This window comes from Folsomia candida, unplaced genomic scaffold, assembly GCF_002217175.1.
Source record: "Folsomia candida strain VU population unplaced genomic scaffold, ASM221717v1 Fcan01_Sc020, whole genome shotgun sequence".
NCBI classification, from domain to species: domain Eukaryota; kingdom Metazoa; phylum Arthropoda; class Collembola; order Entomobryomorpha; family Isotomidae; genus Folsomia; species Folsomia candida.
The window spans coordinates 2,673,240-2,697,764 of record NW_019091212.1 but is presented as its reverse complement, the minus strand read 5'-3'; the positions used below and the strand labels follow the sequence as shown (position 1 = coordinate 2,697,764).

Below are 24,525 nucleotides of genomic sequence, written 5' to 3'. Positions count from 1 at the left end.
AGCGTTTCTTCCTCGTTTTTCAGTCATCTCTCAAACCTCGTTGCTAGATGTCAAACGAGATTTTCCGCAATTTCCTCCCCAACCACTATCCTTATTGCCTCGAGTAAATAAGTGAGCATGCATGCATGGAGAGCATTGCACCCAATAAGGCCCATACATATGTGCAGGTGTATCGCATTCAAGGCTAACCTAAATAATTCACTGGAAATAACAGCACACATTTTCGGAGCAACGGAGCACAGGGTGGCCGGCATATTCATTTTTCTTCATATATTTCCCACCACGGCGGATTTCCAGGCCTGCTTAGTTTTATTTGGATGAGTGAGTGAAATATGCGCCTCTGCTACATGCAATTCTTATCACTTTTTAGTGAGCAGAAATACTGCTATGTAGCACATATTTCTGAATGTGCTACTGCCCACCTCTCACCAGGGACCGGTATTGATCCAGAGAGAACAAGTTTGTTGTTGGCGTTATAAATATTTTGTTTGTCTGCTCTGATTTGCCTCTTATCTTCTTCACATGTGCTTCTCTGCTGATGCACCGTCCATACCGTCTTCGTGGGTGGGTGGAGTTCTTTACGTTCGTGGTATCGACCAACTCATCCTCATCATCCTGGGCAGGAAGCGGGACAACCTTTACCCACCCGACGTCCACCACCACCACCACGGTTTGGGAGACGGGAAGGAAAATAACTTATGATTAAGGTCACTTCTTCTGACCTGACAGGTCTTGCACAACTGGAATTTGCATCATGCAGATTTCTCTGTCGGCATGTTTCACGTGAGTTTTAAAAGGTATTGCATAACAAGCATTATCAGCAAACGAGTCGCGGTATCAATCTGCCAACATGGAAGGGAGAAAGTTTATCACAAATATTTCCACCCACGGCAAACCAAGAATTTGAACTTGAGACTGAGGAGCATGCAGACTGGAAATCAAGACAAACCTTCAACCCACTCAGCCATCCCCTACTTAGCCCTCCAACAATACTCAATTGAGCGAGGACGAGCATTTATTTGTGATAGGGCAACACACACAGAGCGAAAGAGGACAAAGTGACAGCTCATCCTCGATCCGTAAACGGATTTTCCCGTTGGTTGCCCTCTCGAAATTTATGAATCGTTTACTCACAAGCGGAGAAGAAGGAGAGCTTAATACATAAAAGAGCTTTTGAAGCCCTTCTTCTTCACACGGATTTACCACGGAGAAAACTGGTTGGTTTGGCCCACTCCCACTATTTCTTTACGGTCGGCCGGATTTGTGAGTCAACCCACGGCAGCACGAGGATATATGTGTATACGGCGGAGAGAAAGTATGGACCACTGAAAGTATGTACTGCTGAATGGATCGTTTGGTGTGGATGTACACGAAATTGGATGAGAGAGGAACAGAAAAGGAAGAAAATGACTTCGGAATAGTTTTTACCTCGGTGGGTGCGTGTCTCACCTCAGAACACACGTACCACTAATAATGCCATCGTGCTTTCTCTCCCTCCAAATGAACTGCTGACCACCACCCCAGCGGAACAAGATAGTTTGCATAGCAGAGAGAAGAAGTATCTCTGTTTAGAAACAAATCGCACCTCTCGCTTAATGGGATGCCTCAACTTTTCCCTAACTTTGTTTACACGGGGTGTTCAACTCTCCCTATAAATCGGGTAGATGTGCATAGATTGCATACCTATGTGGTTGGCTGGTTGGTTGGTTGGTTGGTTGGTGGGGCAGGCCTCGTTGTCAACCGGGATGATGGCGGAAGAAAATGAGCAGTTCATTTGAGTGGGCAATTAACTTTTAGGGAGGAAGGCCATAAATATGGAAGTTGGCGTGAAAGTGAGGCGGGTTAATCCCAAGGAGCTGGTTGTACAAATTTATTCAAAATGCAGTACTCGTTGGATATATGCAGGGTTCGATGGGTGCTGGTGTTGAGAGGAGCGGCCCAGTGTGCGTTATCTATCTCGCCTTGTAGTAAAATTGCTGCCACCATCGGGTCACGCGGAGCTGTGTTGTAACACCATTTTCACTCGCATTACTTCACCGTTTAACATTTATGAGATCCATTTTAACTCTTCTTGTTAATACCAGTTAGCTCCTATCTCCCATCGCACTGCGCGGCTAATGGGAACTGCAACCAAATGAAAATCTGCTATCTCTCCCCCATCCAACGCCACTTTCTTCCAGCCGATCGGCCTCCATGAGCTAGTGCATGGGTTGGTAGAGCATATTGTAATGTAGCGCTTAAGGGGCTTCCTCCTTTGTGTGCCCTCTAATCATCCATAACAGCCCTTGCACACTACATGGAAGGATATGATGCAATGCAATCCTCTCTCCACCAACCACACATTATTATCACTGCCAAAGTTGCACTGCTCCTCGTGAAGTGGTCCGACTCTGGAGTGTGTTGCTTTCTCCAGTCGAGTGAAAATGACCAAACAACCCACCCAGAAATTATTGTAATTATTTTCAATTACAACTGCACCTGCTTCTTCTTCTTCGTCCTAAGCAAACCAAATAATCGATCTGATGAGCAGCGTACGCATTTATTTTTGGATGGAATTTTATATGTAGATAAATATGGATACAAGGTCCAGGTCAACCACCACCACCAACGAAAGAGCAAGTAGGAAAATGTTCAACTAGGCGAGAGGCTGGTTTATTTGTCCCATGCCCCCGTCCGCATGTACCCTTGAGGGTCATCATCATCATGATCCACTGTACGACTCACTCACTCACTCCCACGCCATGCACCAGCTCCACACTCCAAGCCAAGGAGACAAAAGCAGTAGTCGTGATCTGACCGAATTGCTGTGATACGAAGGGAAAATATAATTAACAAGCACCTTAGGCAATCTCCAATTTGGGAACACTTTGACGCTCCCTGAAGCAACAATGTTGCCTATTTTGCCTCACTCAATGCCCTCTTTCTCTCCACTTTCTCCGGCAGCAGGATCAGTGATGGTGGTTGAGCTACCCCACCACAATATCACACACCCGATCCTCCTTCGGTCCTAATGACGAGAACGAGCGTGCCACGGCATGTCACACACCATCGAGACAGAAGGGAGCAACAACCACACTGCATTCCACACATTCTGCTGAGCAACCTGCCATAAATTAGAGCGAGCGAGCGTCTTCATTACTGCCAGCCCGGTCATGTGTCAGCCAGCCAAGACGAGGAGAAAGCAGACTTGGCGGCAGCAGAAGACAGCCGTTGGTTGGTGCGGAAGAAGAGGGAAAGAAACAAGAAGCACTGCATTTCCAGGGAGTGAAAACAACATTCACAACAACCAAGGAACAGCACGGATGGAGAGCCGTCACAACTTTTGGTTCAAAGGAGGTTAAGTGCATTACTTTATGGACACAATCCAGATTAGACAAGAATGAAATCTAATTTCTGCTCCTTACTCTCGTCCCCTATTCCCCTCCTGCTCGCTCAGTTCTTATTTCCCCAGCTTTTTCTAATTACACACTCTCCTCCCTAATTGATTGTTCCTCTGATGAAACCAGGATCTGTCTACATACCCACCATCTCCAAGCAAGCACGCATCTTTCTACAGGCCGGGTGAGTCGGGTACAATTATGGGACCAAAAAATAATACATGTCCCCAAATGACGCGAATCCATACAAAAGGGTCCACTTAAACCAATATATTGCTCGTTATGTCATTAAGTCGCAGGTTTTATTATTTATGGGACATAAAACGACTCACGTCGAGTCAATTGAAACATGGACAAGTTTGTTGTTAAATAGAGTTATTTTCTCCCGTGGAGCTGACATAACTCCAATCATCGTGCCCTTTAATGCTCGTCTGGTCAACTCGGCAACGCACGGGACGGATTAAATACATTTAAGTACGTACGTACAGACGTAAATACGCTCGTCTCTCGCAACCTACGCACATTAGCCGCAGAAGTTCACATAAATGTAAATTCATGCAAATCCAGCCTTCAAATATTAAGCGGACTTAAGTGCATTACTTTCTCTTAGTGAGGCAGTAGTCCTCCGTTGGGTGTAAAATGATGACTGACTGGCTGAGCAGACTGGTGGTGGTGGTGGAAATGGAGACGAGAGTAAAAAGAGTAAAAACGCTTTATTGCCACTTTGGACACTAATAATCCAGTTAGTGAGGCCCAACATCGCGGACGGACCTGCATACTTGTCCGCATGCATTATGTATGTGCCATATTGGTTACACAAGCTGCACTTTGGCATGCATAAATAATTTTGCTCGTTGTGGCCGTCTCTCTCACTTTCACCAGAGAGACGACGTCCACCTTCGGCCTTTTCTCTTAATTGCTTCCTCCTTCTGAGTAAGACGTATGAAATGACAACTCACTCACTCACTCACTTATTTGGAGCCCGTCGTCATATGCTCCAATTTAGAGGACCCTGTAACCTATATACTCAATAATACAATACCGGATTGCATTTCGGTCGCGAGAGAGAGGTCAGACGAGTCCTCATTTAGAACAACACAACCCTCCGGCGAAGGGAGAGAGAGCGGATTGTGTGCGAGTCAGCAAAAGTGTAATTTGCTCGCCGTGGCTCATTTTTATTGACTTTCTCTCCTTCGAAGAGCCAAGGGGATTAATTGTAATCAACAGAAGAGGAAGAAAAGACGGTTGCCTTTCTTCTCTACCTTTGAACCACCTCATATTCAATTCTTTCCCCAGCTCCATTTGTCCCCCAAGCACAGCAGCAGCAGACTTGCTGCTTGTATTGTCCGGTTGATTTACACACTTTCCATTGTCCCATTTCCAAACCTGCTTCTTGGTCATTGCTAAAGACATGGGCTCCACGTTTACCGGGAGTACGAGGAAAGAGCAGTGCACTTAAGGAGGAGGAGGCCAAAGGCTTTTCGCAAAGTGTCCAGACTCGTGTGTGTGTGTAGGAGACCTTGAGATTGGGCAGGTGAGATGGGATTTATTGATCGTGGTATACGATCTCCTCTCGTAGTAGGAGTTGTACAAGAGTAGTGATGAAATGAAATAGGGTCCGTTCGAGCTGCTGCATTGCATCCATTGTTGTTTTGTTGGTATTAACCTTTGTTTTCTTTCCTCACTGCTTGCACGACTAAATAAATAATAAGGCCGTGAATGAGCAGAAGTCACTCGGTATGGTCGTGCTCTCTTCCACTGCATGCAAAATTTCTGCCCGACAAGGTAGCTCAATCTCGCTAAAAAGTTGTTATCCTCCATGTTCCCGGTGAGATTAGATTTCTTCCCCGTGTTAACTATGCACGCGGCTATGGCTGGCTACCCAGTTTGGTAGATCATGTCGCCTGATTAATTAACAAGGTGACAATTTAATATTTTACGATACGAGCGAGCATATCTCTAGCCACCACCAAGTACTTTCCTCGTCTTTATCGTCACGTAGGGTGAAGTAGGGAACGATGAAGTGCAGCAGCATAAATTGACGGCGCTTGACAGGGTGCATGATGGTGAAGATGCCACGTTTCTTGTAAAAAGTGGCGAGTGAGTGACTGAGGTGAAATTGAAGACGATGAAGTATGAGAGTGTAGGACGACGGGAATCAATATCTCATTATGTTTGAATATTTTATAGTAATTCAGAAGGGAGAAGCCAACAGGAGCAAGCAGATAATCTATCCTCCATCCAGTCATAAAGGCCATTCATTCAGCCGCCGCTGCTGCTAATTCAACTTCTTCTTCCTCGTCTTCCCCACACCAAGCAGCACAAAACACGGCGATGACAAAAAGGCTATGAATAGAAGTGCAGTAGGTATGTACAGCGATAGTGGGTGGGTCGTGGGTGGGGGCGACCACTCTAGAACTGTTCATCGGTGGAGAAACAAGCACCTGGCAGTTTCCAGCTGCTGTGTGCACGTATGTATTTGTACGTCCACGGGTAAAGTTCCCGTGTCTACCCCACATTTGGAAGCATATCTTTATTATTTCCCTCTGATTTGATGGGGAATGAAGCAGAAAAATGGAAATGTCAGAAGCCACGATGAGTATCGCACAGCAGGAGGTTGTACAATAAGTATTGATATTATTGGCTACAGTCCGTATATGATGGCATGTGCAGTACATGTTCCCTGGGTGGTCTTGTACTCATGGAAATGTGACACTTTCCAGATAGTTTGTTTGCATCAAAGGCAGACACAACGCATTGTCGGCATCGGCTGTTTCATTCCTCCGAGGCCAAGAGTACTGGCGATGGTGGTGGTGGTGGTGGAGGAGTAAATGGGCCGTGTTTTATCGCCGTTGGAAAACAACACATGGATTACCACCCAACAAGATAATCGGACTATGTAGACGAGAGAAAGTAGGCTTAGTGCGAGGAATACGCAATTGTTGGTCACCCTGATGAATTGCTGTTCAGCTCGGCTACACCTTTCTCTGTCTGATTATATGGGATGCAGAACGGGAGAGCGAGCCCGGAGCAGTTGGCGACACACAAAATCGTGTTTCTAATTCCGGTGTGAAAGTTAGTCTTCGTGAGGGTCGACTGTTTTATATTCTCTCGCAAAAAACAGGTCCTCCTCCGTCCGTGATATGTTACACAAGGCCCTCAGTTCATTCAACCCTGCTCCACAATCCTCTAATTTTTTTCCGAAAAAAGCCTTCAATACCGGTTTGTACTCGATTTTAAGCAAATGAGACATGAGAGAAAGTTAGTTAGTTTTAACACCATGCCCTCAAGTGTGTAAGCAGAAAGAGAGAGAGAGAAAGGTGGTAAAATTAACATAATGGGACAGTTGGCGCACTCATCAGAAGGAATAATTCATCACTTTATTTATTTAGGGGCAGTTGCAGGATAAGAGAACGCTGCCCAATTTTCACACCCAAAAGAAGAAGGAGACGAACAGTGCACGAATTCAGCAGAGAGGAAGAAAGTAGAAACTGCTACTCGAGCTTCGTCTGGGTCATTATGTGGTTGCGTTTGGGAGATATACGGAAAACGGTGAGAGGGCGAAGAAGAAGAAGGAAGCAGTAAATTCCGGAGACTTATTAGTCAGAATAAAACAACGAGGAGGAGGAGGTGGCGGCTCATAAAATATTGTAATGCCAACCAGCCCTCCTATTTAAGAAACGGCCCTAACTAACTTTCCTCCCATGTAGCAACACTGCTTGCTGCCCACCTGCCTCTGCCCCAGATACGACTACATTGCCTGCCTGCTTTCCCCGTGGAGAAAGTGAGTGACCTTGTCGGATGAGCAGATGCACCCGGAGAAGAAGGAGGAGGACGGGCCATCTATAATTGGATAAAACTGTTCCTATCTTTTGTCAATCGTCATCATCACTGTCCATGGTTAATGGAGTAAATTACTGTTATTTGTCTCCACCTCATCTCACCGGAAGGACGAGACACCTGCTCGTACAGTGTACGTGACACTGCATTTTTGTATTTTGGTCGTACAGGGTAGCACCCGACCTCCTTGGGTGCAAGGATGCAAGGCTGAAGTGGAGATAGGTGAGTTAAGCGGGCCGACTTGTGTCGTAGTATCTCTTGAGTAAGCCTCTTTCTGCCCGGGAATTAGTCAAAGGATTACCATCCATCCAGGAGGAACGATAAGCCCGTGCAGCTAAATTTGGTTAATTATTTAACAGCAGACTAAAACAATGAGGTAAGTAGGTGGTTGTCACTGCAGATGTTTGCCCACATATTCCCAACGACTATCAAAATATGAGGAGGAGAAGAAAGGATCTCCACTCGGATTCCTATTATGCAACAACAATCTTAACGTACGTGAGTACACACGCACGCAGGATGTAATCTCACGTCTTAGGTAGGTACCTAATTTCCAAGAGTGCCAGGCTAGACGAGCCCATGTAAGAGTTTGATTAAATTCCGAAAGGAATTTCACCCTGGGCGAGTTATGTACCAAAAACTGAGCAACTTTCACTCGCCTCGTCTTCAAAACCAAATCTGCGATCTTGATTATCGAGTGGAGCGTGAATTAATTTGTGTTGAAAATGGACGAAAAGGTTGATTTGTGGGGAAGATAAGGCCGCGTGGCTTCCTGGTTGGTTCATACACACGTATCTCCATACGTACGCAGGGTGAGAGAATAATATTGAGACGAACCGGTAGAAACCCTCCTCTCAAATACACAACATACACAGAGACGAAACAGACAGACAAAGCTATGTGGGAGCAAATCCTGGCCTGTAGCACTCTGCTGAGCAAGAGAAATCGCCGGCTTAGCTTCCGCCGTGTTTCACCAGCCCAAGTTGAGATTGGGTTTGAATAACAATGCAGTTTGTTATTGCCGGAGGGGATTGATGGATTTCTTTTGGAGGAAACAGCAGAGCCACCACCAGCAGCACAACAGCCTACGTCTTGTTCTTCCAAATCCTCGCTAACTAACCCGAGAACATATTCAATCTTTTGTCATTTCTTGAGCTGAGCTGATCCCACTTTAACATCCTCGTTCACAACCACCACCGATCCATCCGTCCATTATCTATGCACACTGCGGCCTCAAGATGCAGCCAGAGAGAGAAAGTAGACACACTCACTTCACGGGATGATGAGAGGTTGCCATTTCGAAAAGAGGAGATGAAAGGCCGTCAGAGCCATAAATTGCAAATTGTTTCAAGTCCGGCAGTTAGAAGTTCATTCATAATAATACATGACCAAGAGAGAGAAGAGAGAATGTCGATGGTTGGCATTTGGTGAAAGTGTTGACAATGCGGCTGAGCTGAAGCAGGGATACAGCGATGGATACATACATAGAGACGAGGGTAAAATTTTGCCAAGAATCCGGAATTTACTTTAGAATGTAGTGCACTGGGTGGGGCACAATGTCACATCTTAAGGATCAAGTGTATCGGAATCAATCGTGGGGCAGACTACAGACTCGGACAGAAAAAGGGATACAGAAAGAGAAACCATGGTGGGATCATAATCTTCCTCATGGTGGTAACAACTGGCGTGGAAAGATGATACGAGGATGCCACATACCTGCTCAGTAGTAAAGTAAGCAAAAGTTTAGTCTTACTTACTCACTTACATCACACACGACACTACAGTACTAATCCTAAGTAGTGAAAGCGGTGGTGGTGGTGGCAGTAAACTAATGTGGGAGACGTGGTCCCCTTCACACGACTTGTCTAAAAACACAGCTGTGCGAACACATGACACTTGGCAGCTGACAGGGAATCCAAGATTGCTTCAGCTCAACTCTCAATATCGCTACACGGATAGAAATAGCAGGCGAAAGAGAGAGAGAGAGAGATAGACACGGCCTCCTCTACTCTCTCTCCTGGGAAATCATTTATCTATAAAAGACTCGGATATGAATGTGGCGAAAGAAACGGACTGGCGAAGGAAAGAAGAAGGACTCTCTCAGATTTATATAATATCAACTCGACTAATATGAACCACTCGGAGTAGTGACAAAGCAATATTAATACGACCCGTTTAGACATTTGGAGAAAGTTATGGTAAGGGATGAACGTCAACAAAGGGTTCTTGGTGACCCAGGGAGGAGGAATTCCCTCTGGGCGTGAGAGAGAGATAGGCATCGTGCCTGGATCCTCCTCAAAGTCCTGCATACCTCGCCGGGATGGATTGAGAGGAGAAAGTATAAACCGTGTTATGCTTAACAAGATCTGAATCTCAAAGGAGCGGAATCAACTCTCTGGACAAATGCTGGGCTTAAAAAGCAACCCCGATTTCAGTCGCTTTCTCCCAATTCAATAAAACGGCGGGGAAATTTACGAGTGGGATTAAACCATGTAGGCTTGGAACACAGTTTTCTCCTTTCTCCAGCCAACCAACCACCCACTGTTGTCTTTGATCCTTTCTTCATCTACGTCTGCCCACCAGCCGAACGCAGTCAGTTGCAGTGTAGTCCATTTCCTCTCCGCCCTGCACACCTTACTTCCTGCCATTGATGATGAGCCAAAGTGCGCGTCACCTGTAATCGTTCGTCCTGGTCGTAGTCGTCTAAAAAGACCGTTTCCACTTTGGCTACCAGCAGTCTCACGCAAAAACGCAACCCACTGGTCCACTTTCTCCAGACTTCTCTGTAAAATCCCTACTCTGCAACAACTCCTCGCCTGACTGACTTGTGATGAAATGGGCATGTTGCTAGTCAACAATGGTTTTGTGGAAGACGAACCTTCATTTTTTCCTGTTTTATTACAACCAACCGCCCAAGGAAAGAAGGCAATAAGTCTAAATTGAGAGGGATATACCCACCTTAATTAATGGGAAAGTGGTGAAAATGCAGATTTTTGATGTATATATAGAGAAACAAAAGAGGGTGATGATGCCGTAAAAACACAAAGGTGTGCTTGGCTTATGCTGTCCACACGGTAGGAGCGAGCGACGAACCATTAAATTTGCACCCTACCCAATGTACACCATCTTCTTCTTACGTGGTGATGGCCGGGTTGTGAGGAGAAAGCAAAGCATGCAATTTGGGTGATTGATGATCCCAGTGTCAAAGCGTTTATTCATAGCTCGCAGTTTTCCCCACGATGAAACACCACCACATCCACCCTTCCCTGCACAGATTTCCAAGTGCGCATCCCTCACAAGACCACGACACAACAATAATAATACCGTCTCAATCTCCTCCTCCTTCGAAAGTGAAAGTTCTCTTAAAGTTAGTCCAACTGACCATTGGGAGACGGATCATCTGGAAATTCGTACATATTTCAGGGAGGACTGTTACTCGTCGTGTACTTGTTTGTATGGCTGAATTATCTAGCACAAGGCGGAAGGGCAGGCGTGCGTCCCCGAACTAATAATATTGGTGGACCAACGCCCACCTAGGAATATAGTGATTATTGGTGAGAGAGGAGTCATCACGCATCTTGGTTGGATTTAGTGCCGTGACAAACGGGTGTCCCGATGGTGGGGAAAGATGCGCCCCTCGCTGGTTAAGAAATTAACGGGCCATTGTAAATTAGGCCTAATGGACTCTGGAATGAGAGGACAAAGTGCATTCTTGAGCAGGACTGACAGACAGGAGGTGGGAATGCACGCAATGAACAATGAGTGATGGATAATTGAGAGAGTTTGGAGGACAAATTCCCCTTGGAAGCAATGTTACTTGTCGCTTGTGAGCGTGTTTAACTTTGAAAGCTGATTGATAATTTATCGGTTGGGCAATCCAATTGGAGAGCGTTTGATTACTCCTTCGCCCGTCCGAATGTCCTCCATTTTCTCCCGACCCAACAAACACTTGCCCATCATTGTCAACACAAAATTACTTAATGGCAGTTAAAGCGGATTAAAAATGCACGAGTTTTACCCTTGTGTGTGTCTGGTGGTGATGCCTTCGTTCGTGCACCGTATACTTGGCACGACATCGTCAACCAACCAACCCGCCAGCCAGTCCCATTCATTCCATTGCAGACTTTAATTGAAATTTCAATTAGCCGTTACTCGGAATAAATGCTCTCTCCAAGTTGACAACTACACCACCATCACTTCCGCATCGCTAATAACACCACTCCCCAATTTTTTCCGTAGGTAAGTAAACACTCCTCATGCCTATTTTTAACTAACAAAATCAAGCACCTATTTGCCACCGTGCTATCTCCGCCTTTAAGTTACACACCGACGTACGTCTGAACGGGCGAAGAAGACTTGTGAACGAAGAGGCAAAGCGTTTAGTTTCCTTTATTACATCGCAGATGAAATAACAGTAAAACAATCAAGAAGATGCTAATGCTTGCACCCATCAGCTTTTGCTCTTATTTCCACTCTCTCTCTCCCAAAGCCAGTTCTCTCCTCGGTTGGTTATGATTGTGTTCAGATAAAGGGAATGCATTAGATAATAACATTACGGAAATAGAACGAGTTTACTGGCAACCACATCGACCAATAGGTTGGCTTCAAATGGTGATTTCATCTCACATCCGACGACTCCAGACCAACAACAAGGAGTGGAAAGCAGTCGTAGTAGTCAGTGCTTAGAAGGATCAAGGATCTCCCACCAACAACACGGACGTGGGCGGCAAACGGAGGATGGAGAAGGACTGGAAGTCTGAGGACGGAATGGGTGGTTGGGGTCCACGTAAATTGGGATCTCTCTCCTCGTATGGAGTGCATTACCATGATGTGTTGCATTACATTGTCATTGCTATTGCCAGTGAGTGAGGAGAAATAAAGAGAAAGTCTAAGGTTATCTGCCCACCAGCCAGCCAACAAAGGGAACGAGGTACGCGGATAAAGGGTGGCTGGCAGAGCCTGCAAGTAGAAGAGATGGATGCACGACACGCGGAGGAAACATAGGTGTTTCAGTGTATACACACGTAAAACATGGAATTCTACAGGGAAATAAATTCATAGCGAGAAGAACATCACTGCCACACACCACTGATGTTCCTGCCTGCCTGCTCCTTCTACAACTACCAGACCAAGGCATGGAAAGAACCAAGCTCATCCAGAGTGAATAATATGACCCAAACTTTCCCTTGCCGTATGGAAGAAGAAGTAGCATCCTCTCGTCGTCCGCGTCGTCCTAAACTCTGACCCACATGTACATCCTCTCAAACTAAACTAAACTAAACTCTGCTCCCAACAGCAATTCTGGTCCGAGTCGTGTTTGTACATTTGCATGCATCGAGTTGTACGTACGCAGGAGGCTGGAGAAGTATGACGAATAAAAAAGTTTGGAGGTTAAAAAATGGTGAAACTAAAGCCAACTGGAGGGGGAAAGAGTGGCGAATAAAAGTAGTAAAAGCAGAGGAAAAGTGGTCATTAGAGGAGTGCATTTGTTGTAAATACTAAAATGTTTAAGAGGAGCCACACCAGTGGACAAATGGGAAATCGACGGGAGAGCATTGTGCCGCATTTTTTAGGTCGGTCGCGCATATGTACTTATATAATGCCGGCACGCATTTATTTGTGCTTCCACTGGTGCAGGATAAGGTTGATGGTCGTTAATTAAATATCCGTGGAGTGGACCACCAAGTGCTGAGAGAAGAAGGAATTTGAATATGTTGAATATGAGTCCATTTCTCGGCAAGGTTCTTATTCTGGGAAAATCCATATTTCTGTTTTCTCTTACTGTTTCTAGCACTGTTTGACTTCACTTAATGCTCCTCTGCCGGTGTTTACTCTGAGAAAGGAGGGAAAAGAAGAGGACGGCGACGGCGAAGAAGAAGGGACGACTGCTGATGGGTCAATCAATAGCCCACCCTCCAGCATTCTAAGACCTCCGGATTTAGAATTCCTCCTCTTCCTCCTCCACCACTACCAAGACCATTACTTGGTCATGTACGAGAAAGTAGAAAACTTTCACCACTACCGGTTAGTGGGAGGCATATGCACGTGTAGGTATGCATAATTTCCTAGAAAGGGATACATGTACATACGCACACATGAATTTGAGGCAGGTGGGTGGGTGGGTGGATGGGTGGGTGTGGAAGTGTTTATATGGAACCATGCTCACAACTAACTTGCTAATGGGCCGTAATTGTTAACTAACCTGCAGTCTCTTTGTTTTTGTCTCGGAGAGGCCACCTGTCCCCCAATCTACCATCAGCTCTCTCCGAGTACATACATTCGTAGCCGTACTAAATAGCCCGTAGTAGTCGTAGTAGAGTAGGAACGACGTGATTATTCCACTTTCAATTTATTTAATGCTGGCTCGGTTTGTTGAATCATTTCAATTTGAATTTTTGATTCATGTTTGCCAACGATCGATCTTGCGATTGCAATCTTGACCGCAATTACTAACAACTCTCCCGTCAAGTAGGTAGGTATGTGTGTAAGTGAAGGTGGTGGTGGTGGTAGGCTTGTCGCTGTCATCTTTCAAGTGAGCGAATGAGGTTAGAATGTTGTCAACTTATACACTCTCCCAATTTATAAACATACGAACGAACCTACGTCCGTAGCCAGCCGCATGTTGTGCTTCCTGCTGGAATCATTATTATATTGTGCTGGTTGAGAACTCACTACATGCTTCGTACATACGTACGTACTGCACAAACGACTCAACTTTCACCAACTTTCCAACCTCCGCTAGCCCAACAAACCACAAACTCGTGAAATGAAATGTGAACAATATTATTAGCAAAAAAGGAGGCCTTTCTCCACTCTAATAATAAATTTGACCTGCTACACACACGTGGAGAGGAATGTTGTTGTCAGCATTTTGTTATGATAAATAAAATACGTGGACATTGAGATCCAAAGGAGATAATTGTTACCTGTCGACTGGGTGGTGACGCTGGGAAGGGTGGAGTGGATGGGAGGCCCATGTTCTGGGAAGGGGGGGTCCATACCGCCATGGTGATCATGCCCCCCGTGGGGGGAACCTCCACCTGGCCCAGGAGGTGGTGGGATGGGATACACAGAGTCACAACATTCGCGCTCAGGAAACTCAGATCCCAAGGTTAGGTCCCCGACGGCCACCACAAACATGGTGATGGCCAGGGTCACTGGGACCGGATGTTTAAGGAGTGGTGGACGCATCCGGAAGCGAATAGAAGCCATTTCCCTAACTCATCACCATCCCAGGAGGAGAAGAGACACCTCATCAAACAACAAGAGTGGCGGTGGTTGACCCTGGTGCCAGGATGACGATGACCACTTCATTTCGCACCAACAAACAAAACACTCCACAACTCAACTGACCATAAATAACTAACTATGGGAAGAGAATTCTGGTGGTAGGAGGGGGTGAGAGGGGAAATCATTCATGGTGGTGGTGGTGCTGGATTGGATTGGATAATGGGATCAAGTCGTTGATGATGATGGGATCACACATACGACCGAGGACAGCAACAACAACGAGGAAGAGAAGGGCTTGTTCTCATCCTAATTGATCCACTCAATCTAATCAACACTCGCAATTAAACCAGCATAGGCGGAGCGGGCCAGAGTTCGTAATGACAGTGAGAAATAACAATCGCGCAAGTAAGTAAGTGAGTACTAAACCCAGCCAGACGGGACACAGGACAGAAATAAATAAATACATACAATGTAGACCGACACCGTTTTCACTTTAAAAGTTTTTCTGTTCGGACCACCACATTATCATGGCGAAACTGGGTATTTTCCCATTTAATGTCTGCGCCTACTCTAATTGAGAGGCAGGAAAATTTCGAGGTTTTGTTTTGCAGGGAATTTCACACTTTCTCCACCGCCTTCCATCTCAACTTGGGCCAAATGCAGCGAAACTCTGGGCTCGCTCTTGCTCCGTCACATAACACAGGGCTCAGATTGCTTTCTCTGTCTCTTACTCGCTCCCTGTCTACTCTTCGGGGCAATGCGATTATTGCAATCCTCCCTTCAGTTATTGTTCACCATACGTGTTGGAATTTTGGGGAAAATTAATACAACATTCCACTCCTGCCACACTTCACTTTTCCACGTTTGCACGTATTTCCTCTTAATTTCTTAGTCTTTTAGTTTATCACTGAAAAGTCAAATTTTGATTGAATGTTTTTTTTTGAATTTTCAAACAAAGTCAACACTAATAAATGTTCAAGTCAAAAGTGGAAATATTTGTGGAAACTGTTAAAAAAACACGTAGATTTTTTTGCTGTCCTTCTCTCTATTAACTATTGTCTGAGTGGTTCACACTGGTTTTTTTCTTGTAAAAAATCTGATGAGAAAGTGTGGTGGAGAAATTAGTGGATCAAGTTAACGGGAGCAAGGGTTGGAATGAACTGAGGGAAAGCACCTTGTTCTCCTCAGTACTAACCATAGCACCACCACCATCGCGACCACCACCACTGCCACTGCCAACCATCAGTGTCTCATCTCACTCTCTTTCCCCAATGTATTTCCTATATGCAGCTCTCTCTCTCTCTCTTCTGTACACACGGTGGAGGCAGAAAATTCGTCTCCGTGCAGGTTGCACTGAGCGGAGACCAAAGGACTTTTCCCGTCCACCATAAAGTGTACCGACATGCATTCAGCAGCCTCCAAAAAGTGACCAGGATGGAGAGAGACGAGGAAAAACATGCGTGTTCTCACCTGAGCCCTTTTCTGCCAAAGGCTGTTCGCATCAAGTGAGAGGAAAAATGTGCCAAACTTTCATGTCAAACTGACCAGATGTGTATGTCGGAATGATGCACCTGGACGAGGCACACCCACCACTGCCACTGCCACCACCGCTGGAGAGATACGTGCCAGATATGTATTTCAGCATTATTATTATACAGCCGAAAACCACCACTCTGTACTCTCGGATGACAATTTGGACAGCTCACACGTCAACAGTTTTGACGGGGACTCAACCACTTGATAAATTATTTATTAACAAGCTCAGCCCATATAACGGACCTGTGGGCTTCCGCTATTACAACTTGGCCACCATGCACGTGAGTTGTGGTTCCACGTTCGCATTTTTGCAGCTGAAATTAATATTTTTTCTGGGGATTCTTCAGTAAAAAATAACGACTATGTATTTTTTAAATAAAAACTACCATGATTTCGAGTAATTGAAATGCGTGTGTCTTTGTCTAGTTGGTTTATTTGTAGTCGTTTAATCCATTCATTTAATTGAATTGAGAGAAGGTGGGAGTGAATTAGCGGACAGACAGGTTTTGTGACATGATGATGATGACTATTCCAGACCATTCTCTGTCGGTGATGCGAGATTCAACCGCATATATCTGGTTGGCTGGGAGTGCGAGGGTGGAGAAGAGAGGCAGAGATGCTAAATAAAATAGAAGGAGAGATGAGGACAGGAAAATTGTTTTATTCCATTATTCCAGTAATCATCGTCATCAATGTACTTGCCACAATAACAAGCAGCTCGTCGTCCTCCTCTCCTCTTTTGTTCGCTTTCTCCCCTTGTCTCCTGCGTCAACATGCGAAGCAATTCCTATCTCTGTGAATACGTGCAAGACTGGTTTGACTACTGGCAGTGCTCTCTCTCCATATGAGTGATAAGTACTTATCTACCGCGATAATACGAGAGGAGGGAGATATTTTTTGAGAAAGTGGATATGATGGGTGACACGAGATCCAATTTAGAGAGCAGGTTGAGAGAGAGAGTTGGATGCAATGGGGCCAATTCTGAAATGGGCCCTTTGGGGGCTATATTGACTTATTGTGAGCTACTGCTCCTCCGTCTTCCTCTCCTCCGCTTCTGGGGGCAGGGCATGAAATGGTACGATTGTAAAGGGTGGGGGCACCCAAGTGGCGTCACCCCGAGAAGTATTTGCACTTTTTTTACAAAGTGGGTTTGTGTTTTTGGCATAAAATAAAATAGGGGGAGGTTTTTGATACGGTATAAAAGTATTTTGTATGCATACCTCGTCGGCAAGGATGGATATTGTGATTGTGAATTAGTTACCTGCAAATTGAATGGTGTTGTGATTTTGAGCACATGGCTGGTTAGGTTTTGGGAATGAATTTATTCATATAAAGAGTGAACGAGGTAAACTTTCTCTGGGAGAAGGAGAAGCGCATAGGATTGGGCAGTTAATGCTCCCAGATCCTTCCGCCAAAGCAAGAAGTTAGTTTTGTTGGAAACTTGTGTAATAGAGCTATAGCAATTGACTGGCTGGGACGACGAGAAGGACGACTACGACGACGACCAGGCGGGATGAGAAGGGAAAGTAAGGCAGGGATCGCAGCAGTGTGTGTGGTGTGTGTGTGCAGACGGATAAATGAGATGAGACTCAAGGCTGAGGCAGCAAACGGGCCACGAAAGAGCTTCTTAAACGTGCCTGGCTTCCTAAACTCTTTTTGTTCCAAGGAGAAGAACACTTTCTCCTCTGCTTTCACTGCTCTCCATCCTCCTCCAAAACCCCGCCGTGTATTATTACCAAGCAAAATAGGCTCCATTGCTGAGCGGAACTCGAGTAACCGCAACACTCATCTTCTTACACAACCACTCATCATATTATTGCTGGCACTGCTACAAAACACACTTATTTCTTATCCGCCATTCATCTCATAAACACCAACTTATCTGCAGTCATGGGAAAATGAGTGAACGGGAGGAAATATATGTACATATTTGTGCATGCAAATTAATGAGGAGCAATAATGCATCCTTGTAAATTTGTCCGTCTGTCAGTCTCATCTGCTGCCAGGAGTGGGAATTGGAGGATGAAATCATGTCAACTTTCCCATTACGCAGTGCATTCATCCCACATGATACCCCCACTCGATTGTCCAGCACTTTCCCTCGCGACAATGGCAAAGGACATAGCGTTCCGTGCATGTGGGTAGTAGTAAGTAGTAGAAAGTAGTAGGAGTGGGAATAGGATATGACAGTCAGCTGGTGGTGGTGTTAGGGAAAGCAGAAAGCGTGGTGGTGGTGGTTGAGTATGCAATAATAAATGTCCGCTGTCACGACCTGGTGGACAGAGCGAGCTGGATGGCGGAGAGATGTGGTTTTGTCCGCGTCCCACCAACTTTCTCCTCTGAACTGGAATCGCGGTATGTATGGCAGGATGACGACGAGTCTTATTGCAGAAGTGGTGCGATCTGACTTTTGGGGGTGGGATAACGTACGGTGTTATATCATGGCTTATCTGATTGGGATTCAGGGTCGAGGTACACGTGTAGATTTTAATACTACGAGTCCAGCCCTCCCTTTACATACCACCACTTGAAGCATATATGACTTTTTCACCATATTTTTGGTGTCTCAAACCTACAAGCAAGAGATTCATATGCACGGAATCTGAGATTTTAGATACTCAACCTGTGCAGTCCGCTGCTCCCAATTTTGCCATCGCGAATCCAAACACTGGTGGACTTTGGATTTGCAAATGTTCTATTCTACGTCTGCCTGGGCTGGGTGAGGAATAGAGCAGCTGATATTTACACTTACCTGTAACAACAAAAGTACAAGACAAGATTAGTTACTGCATAATTATACAGGGTCATGACAAATGACAAATATAGATTAATTATGGTAAAGCAGACAAGCAGGTAAGGATACAAACCGGATAAAAAAAGAGGTAGGCACAAAGGATGACATATTCGAGAGCAAATTGAAACATGAAGCGTTTCCCAGATAAATAAAACGCGTCTCTTCTCCAACCGCTGACTAAATCTCCACCACTTTCACACTGAATTTATGAGATGTAAATAAAAAGAGTTGTGGATTTATTTTTTGGAGACAGTGAGGCAAAACGGAGGCCTGTGTATCCCCCATTAGAGGAGGAAGGGTGAAAGAAAGGTAGCTTTTGGTAGGTGGGTATACGGTCTGAGAGCAATAACGGAGCCTCGGCAGCTCTTCTGGCTTTACGATCCCTCATATTTTGCAATTGCAGACACACGGCCTCGTTGCCTTGGTGGGATGAATACCGAAGCCATATTTTCCCCACCGCAAGATATTTGACTTTCTCCATAAAAATCCACAAATGGGATAATACAATAAATCCAAGAGTCTGCTGCTCCACACATACAAACCGACATTCCAGCCACCATTTGCATCCACGTTGCTGTCATTACTCGTATGTCGTCGTCGTCGTTGTTGTTGTTGCTGCTGCTGCAGCTCTTGCAAAATATCCAAATACGCGACATCGTCCTCATTCCATCGTCACTTGTGTGGACAGCAGCAAACGGGCCGCCCTTTTCCTTTCAACATCAAAAATGTAACAAACACGACGAGGAAAAAAGAAGAAAAGTATTTCTAAATCGGGACAACTAACAAACGATGCAAAGAGAGAAGAGAGAAGGCGAAGACGAGGAATAATAATCAGGGGTGTGTTGACTTATGACAAGCAAGCAAGGCCAGGTGTATATAGATGGATTGATGGGGAGCGGTGGCCATACAGGACGGCGACTAATATCCCATTATGCGCTCTACAGACGTACGTCCATGGGTTGCATAGATGGAAGTGGAGCTACTTGGATTTTTGGATTGATTACTTACTTGCCTTCTTTCTTTCCTTTGTGTGGAAGAGAAAGCAGCCGTAGTAGCGGAATGATCGATCCTATTCATAATTGGGTTCGATCAAACTGAGAACCAGTCCCAGAGAGTGAGAGGGAGAACCAAAAACTACGATATAGCCATCCACCAATCCCCCACCGCAATGAATCCATCCCAACCTTCTGTAATTGTTCTCCACAGATTGAGTCTGCATCGCATCATTCCAATTTTGATTGATGTCTGACTCTTCTTCTCCTCCAACTTAATTACAATTACTTGCCTGCTGAGCAGGCTTAGTTATTTACTCTCTTTCCATATGCACTTCCCTTTGTGGGAAGGAGGAGGGCTAACCAAGAGGAAAAATAGACCAAACCAATATGTATTCTGCTCCTCGCCTCCTTTTCTTTCCCAGAGTCATTCTAAACTTTATTATCTAAAGATCAAGAGTGAGTTTGCCACAGAAGAGAGCGCGAGAGACACACAACAACACAATTCCCTGTCTTTGTTTCATTTTATTTACGGCAAAGTGAGGACAGTCCAAACACGGCGTCGTCACGGATTAGGCTGGAAGCAGGAATTATTTCCTCGCGGAATCAAGTCCCCTTCATGGATGGGCATTTCTATTCCTTCGTCAAGAACCCGAGAGGAGAAAAAGAGAGGAGAGATTCACTTGCAGAAACCCAGCTTTCTGTGTGTGCAACTTAATGTATTCACCTTGATTTTGCATTGTGTTATCTTCTCCTCCTCGGCATTAAAGAAGGCAGTTTCTCTTTTCTCTTCACCACCACCACCTTGGCTCAAAGTCTACTCAATGCAAACAAATCTGCATGTCAAGTCAGTGAATTGCCCCGCGGCAGCAGCAGGCACCATGCTTGGCAAATGTTCACCTCAGAGCAATTAATAAGAAAAAAGAGAAAGAGGATGTGAGAAAGTTGGAGAGCAGAAGAGTTCTGCCCACCAATCACCTGGATACAAAATCTCTTGAAAAAAATGGGGAAAATGGAAACGCTCTCATTCCAAAGAGCTTTCTAGTGCTTGAAGTCCTTGAAGGATTTGAGTTGTCGAGGAGAGTTTTTTTTCTTCCTCCCTCTTTTCGAAAAGAAAAAGAGAAGCAGCAGGAATGAATTAAGCAATGATTTTGTTGATACTGCTGAAGAGAGAGAATGGACTAACTGGATTGAATTAGGCGAGAATTAATGTTGGTTCTACACTTTTCCCCTCTTTGCTTGCTAGTTATGTGTACATGTGTATGTACTAGTCACTCGTTACTTTTCCAACCAAAACCCTCACGCCCACCATCCATCCAGGTGTCAAAGTAATAAGAGAGAGTGTGTGTCTGTGCATAGCACATGCACACGCTGCTAACTCGATGCCAAGAAATATGTATGTACATACGTGTCGAAGAAAGTGAGAAGAAAGTGTGTGTTGAAATAATGACCTCTGCTCAATCGTCGTGCAAAACATTTTATTAAATTTCATAATTTTCAGTTTAAAGTCTTTAAGAAAAGCCTTTCTCTTTCCGTGGATTACGTTATTTTTCCGTAATCCATAAAGGTACCTACCTACACACGGAGAAAGTATGAACTTGGAGGCACGCTACTCCCACATACATACGACGATTATTAGGATACAAAGCCATCGCACGTTGCATGTTCAATGTTTATGAAGATTATTGATGTGTTTTAGGAGGGCAGGTAAGGCAGGCGGTGGGATGCATGCATGTCGTGTGGGAGGCGGCGGTGGTGGTTGTTGGGGGCAGTGGGGCAGGCATGGTCACGTGGTGGGTGGACATCCAAGAACCACCAAGTACCGCATTCCGCACTCCGCATCGTCGTTCCCGGAGGAGTGGAGAAAACTTTGTTCGCAATGCATGGTGGCTCAGACTCTCTGACAAGTTGAATTATGTTGTTGTTACACTCGCATATGCTGACCTCAATTAAAATATTGACCCACCGTCGTCGTCGTCGTCCCCGTCGTCGTCGTCGTCCCCGTCGTCGCCGTCCTCTCCTCACTAAATGTCATCTCGAGTACCAACCGCCGTGGTGGAGCAATAAGTGAAACGAACATTTAAAAAGGCACAAGCCCAACCACCACCAACAGGAAACCATCGTCGTGAGCTATGTTACAGGCTGACAGGAAACGATCAACATTCCCACACACGGCTCGTATATGCCTCTGGATTCTGATTCCCTAATAATATTCCTTCCATTCCGGGAGCAGCTGCAACCTCAAAATTTAAATCCGCCAAAAATCTTTGGTCCACAACTATTCGAGGCTCTTAAAAAATGGAACAGTCACTTTCTCCCAAGTTTTGGACAAAGTTTACACCACCACCGTCAAGATTTCAACTTGGGTTTACGGCATGAAAGAGAAATGTGAAATGACCCAGGGTAAGTACATGCATCGCAATGCTACGCACTTGACGGCACATCGTTTATATCCCATTTAGCTGCTAAGCCCTGCTTTTCTCTGGACGAGTGAACCCAGCGAAGAAATTGAACAATTTTCATACCGATTTCCGCCACCATAATTCTGTACGTAACAACGATAATAATATATATTTGAACGTGTATATTACTCAATGCACCTCAGTTAATGCTAAAAATTATGATGAAAATCTCATCCAATTACTATACAGCTTTTTCCTCCTTCATACCGAACCATGCATAAATTGCCATGATTACATAATGTATTATGTATTAAGCAAGAGAGGAAGGAAGGCATCGGCTGAGGCCAACTTTCACTTTGATTTCTCTTTCCGTTTCGGAGAAAGTGAAACCAACCAAGGGCCACCCAGCGCACTCTGTCGTCTGGTGAAAGTGGCAGCCTTTCTCCCAACCGAGAACTGGTCTCCATCTACCAATTCCGTCCGAGAGTTGTCCTCATCCTTTCAACTTTCTTCGCGAGAGTTCTCCCATGAAATGTTTCCCCTCCTTCAACCAAATCCGCTTTTCAGGCAATGTCGAAAGTAACGCAAGTGGCCCCCAGGAAGATATCATGATCATTATTGTGAGGAGCTCATCTCAACCAAATTTTAGGCACCGTTTTAATTTAACCTGGGTACTCCTCGAGGTGCAAAATAGTGAATAATTAATTGGTCCAATTCTAATAAACAAAATTGTTCCGTTGTTTTGCAACCTGTGCTTTCTCTTTCTCAACCGGAACGCCACATCATACTGCTCACTGAGCAACGTGCCTGAATTAATAATGAGCCCAATGAATGTGTTGAACAACGTGTTTGTAAATTAATTTTGGTCTCACAATCTTATCGCGCCCCGCATCAGGCTTATTGATCTAAATGTGTGGCTGCATAGGAAATGCTGATTTATGTTCAACAACCGTGTGGGAAGTAATTATGAGCTACATGCAACCACCACCACCATCACATCGGACCGGACACCACCACCTACACCACCACCACCAGACCAACAACAATGGTTTCACAAGACACATCACCCGCATCCACCGTTTTGATTAATGCATCTCCTCTCCGCCACTCACAACTTCCGCCGCCGTCACGTCACTAGCACATATTTAGTCGGAGGTGGTGGTGACTTTGGTGGTGGTGAGGCAAGCCGTGAAATGCCCCCACGCCACAAGAGGAAGATGGTTACACTGTTTTCCTCCTTGTATTGTTTGGGTGCTCATGCATTGAGAATTGAGGAATTAAGGGAGCAGCAGTAGCTAGCAGTACATGGAAGGGTTTAATTCCGGGGTTGGATGAAGCTGGGAAAAGCTGACGTGAATATTTGATGTCGATTTTGGCGCAGTGTGGAAGAAGCGTGAAATCACCACAATGCAACAAAGGCCAAGTCTTCAGTTTTATGTGTGTGTGTGTGTGTGTGTGTGTACATATAATGGAGAAAGGCCTTGTCCTCCTGTACAAAGGTTGTGGGTGACCAATCTTTAAATCACTCGGGTTCAGTGGTGTCGGTGTCGGTGCAGTAAATCGCGGTGAGATTAATCTCCACTTTCTCCAGATTTGTGTGGTTTCCCCCACAGCTTCTCGACCGACTCCTCTCTTCCCATACGTGCATGCAAGTATTTCGATATCTCTCACTAACAACTATTTATTATCGACCTTGTGCCGTCGTCTCGTGGTGGACTTGTCTTATTATTACCCCCACCGGTTCCTTAGTCTGTTGGTTTAAGAGAGAAGGAGAAGAAGGAAAGCGTGCCGTTCATGTAGCAGGAAATGCCCCTGGGATTGCTTGGGAATGGGGATGATGGGATGGATGCGGGTTTATTCGCCATCACCAGAAGAACTGGGCCAGGCAGGAACTTGGGGTCTAATTTCTCTGAAGTGAGAGAATAATAATGCTGCTGCTGCTCCAATAATGCCCCATTCTATTATTATGTTTTATCCGGACGTGAGCAGAATTCCGTGGTGGGTGAGCGAGGGGAGAAAGTGGGCCGCTAAAAGTTACACATCCTACGCCATAGGAATGGATATCCAATTTGCGCCCACTAACTATGAGTCATTTGTAACGTAATGATCATCAGGGTTGTAGAGGAGCGAAATATATGTGTATTTGGTAGGTATACGTTTGTGTGTTTAATGTTCCAAGCAAGTGCATCCTTCCTGCTGGTCAGCCGGCACGTAGTGAGACCTCTCGTTATCCCTCTTTCCTCCCTTTTTTCCAATTTCCTCTAATTTAGGTAATTAACGAGAACTTGCGGTTTCCATCAATTGCTGCGAAGAGAGAGAGAGAGAGAAAGTCATTGTCGGAGGGAGAAGAAAAT

The 24,525-nt window shown here is 45.2% G+C and overlaps 1 protein-coding gene across 12 annotated transcripts in view; it reads right to left on the bottom strand.

The window, feature by feature from the left end:
• Positions 1-24,525, bottom strand: part of LOC110858018 — a 95,035-nt gene that overhangs the window by 26,982 nt on the left and 43,528 nt on the right. For 3 of the 12 annotated variants that reach the window (XM_035858361.1, XM_035858371.1, XM_035858372.1), the window contains exon 1: positions 14,144-15,589. The exons of the other annotated variants lie outside the window; for them this stretch is intronic. In XM_035858361.1, coding sequence (XP_035714254.1) covers positions 14,144-14,429 — 286 coding nt within the window. In that variant the 5' untranslated portion in view covers positions 14,430-15,589. Of the gene's footprint in view, positions 1-14,143; positions 15,590-24,525 lie in introns of those variants that run through there. 12 annotated transcript variants of the gene reach the window in all.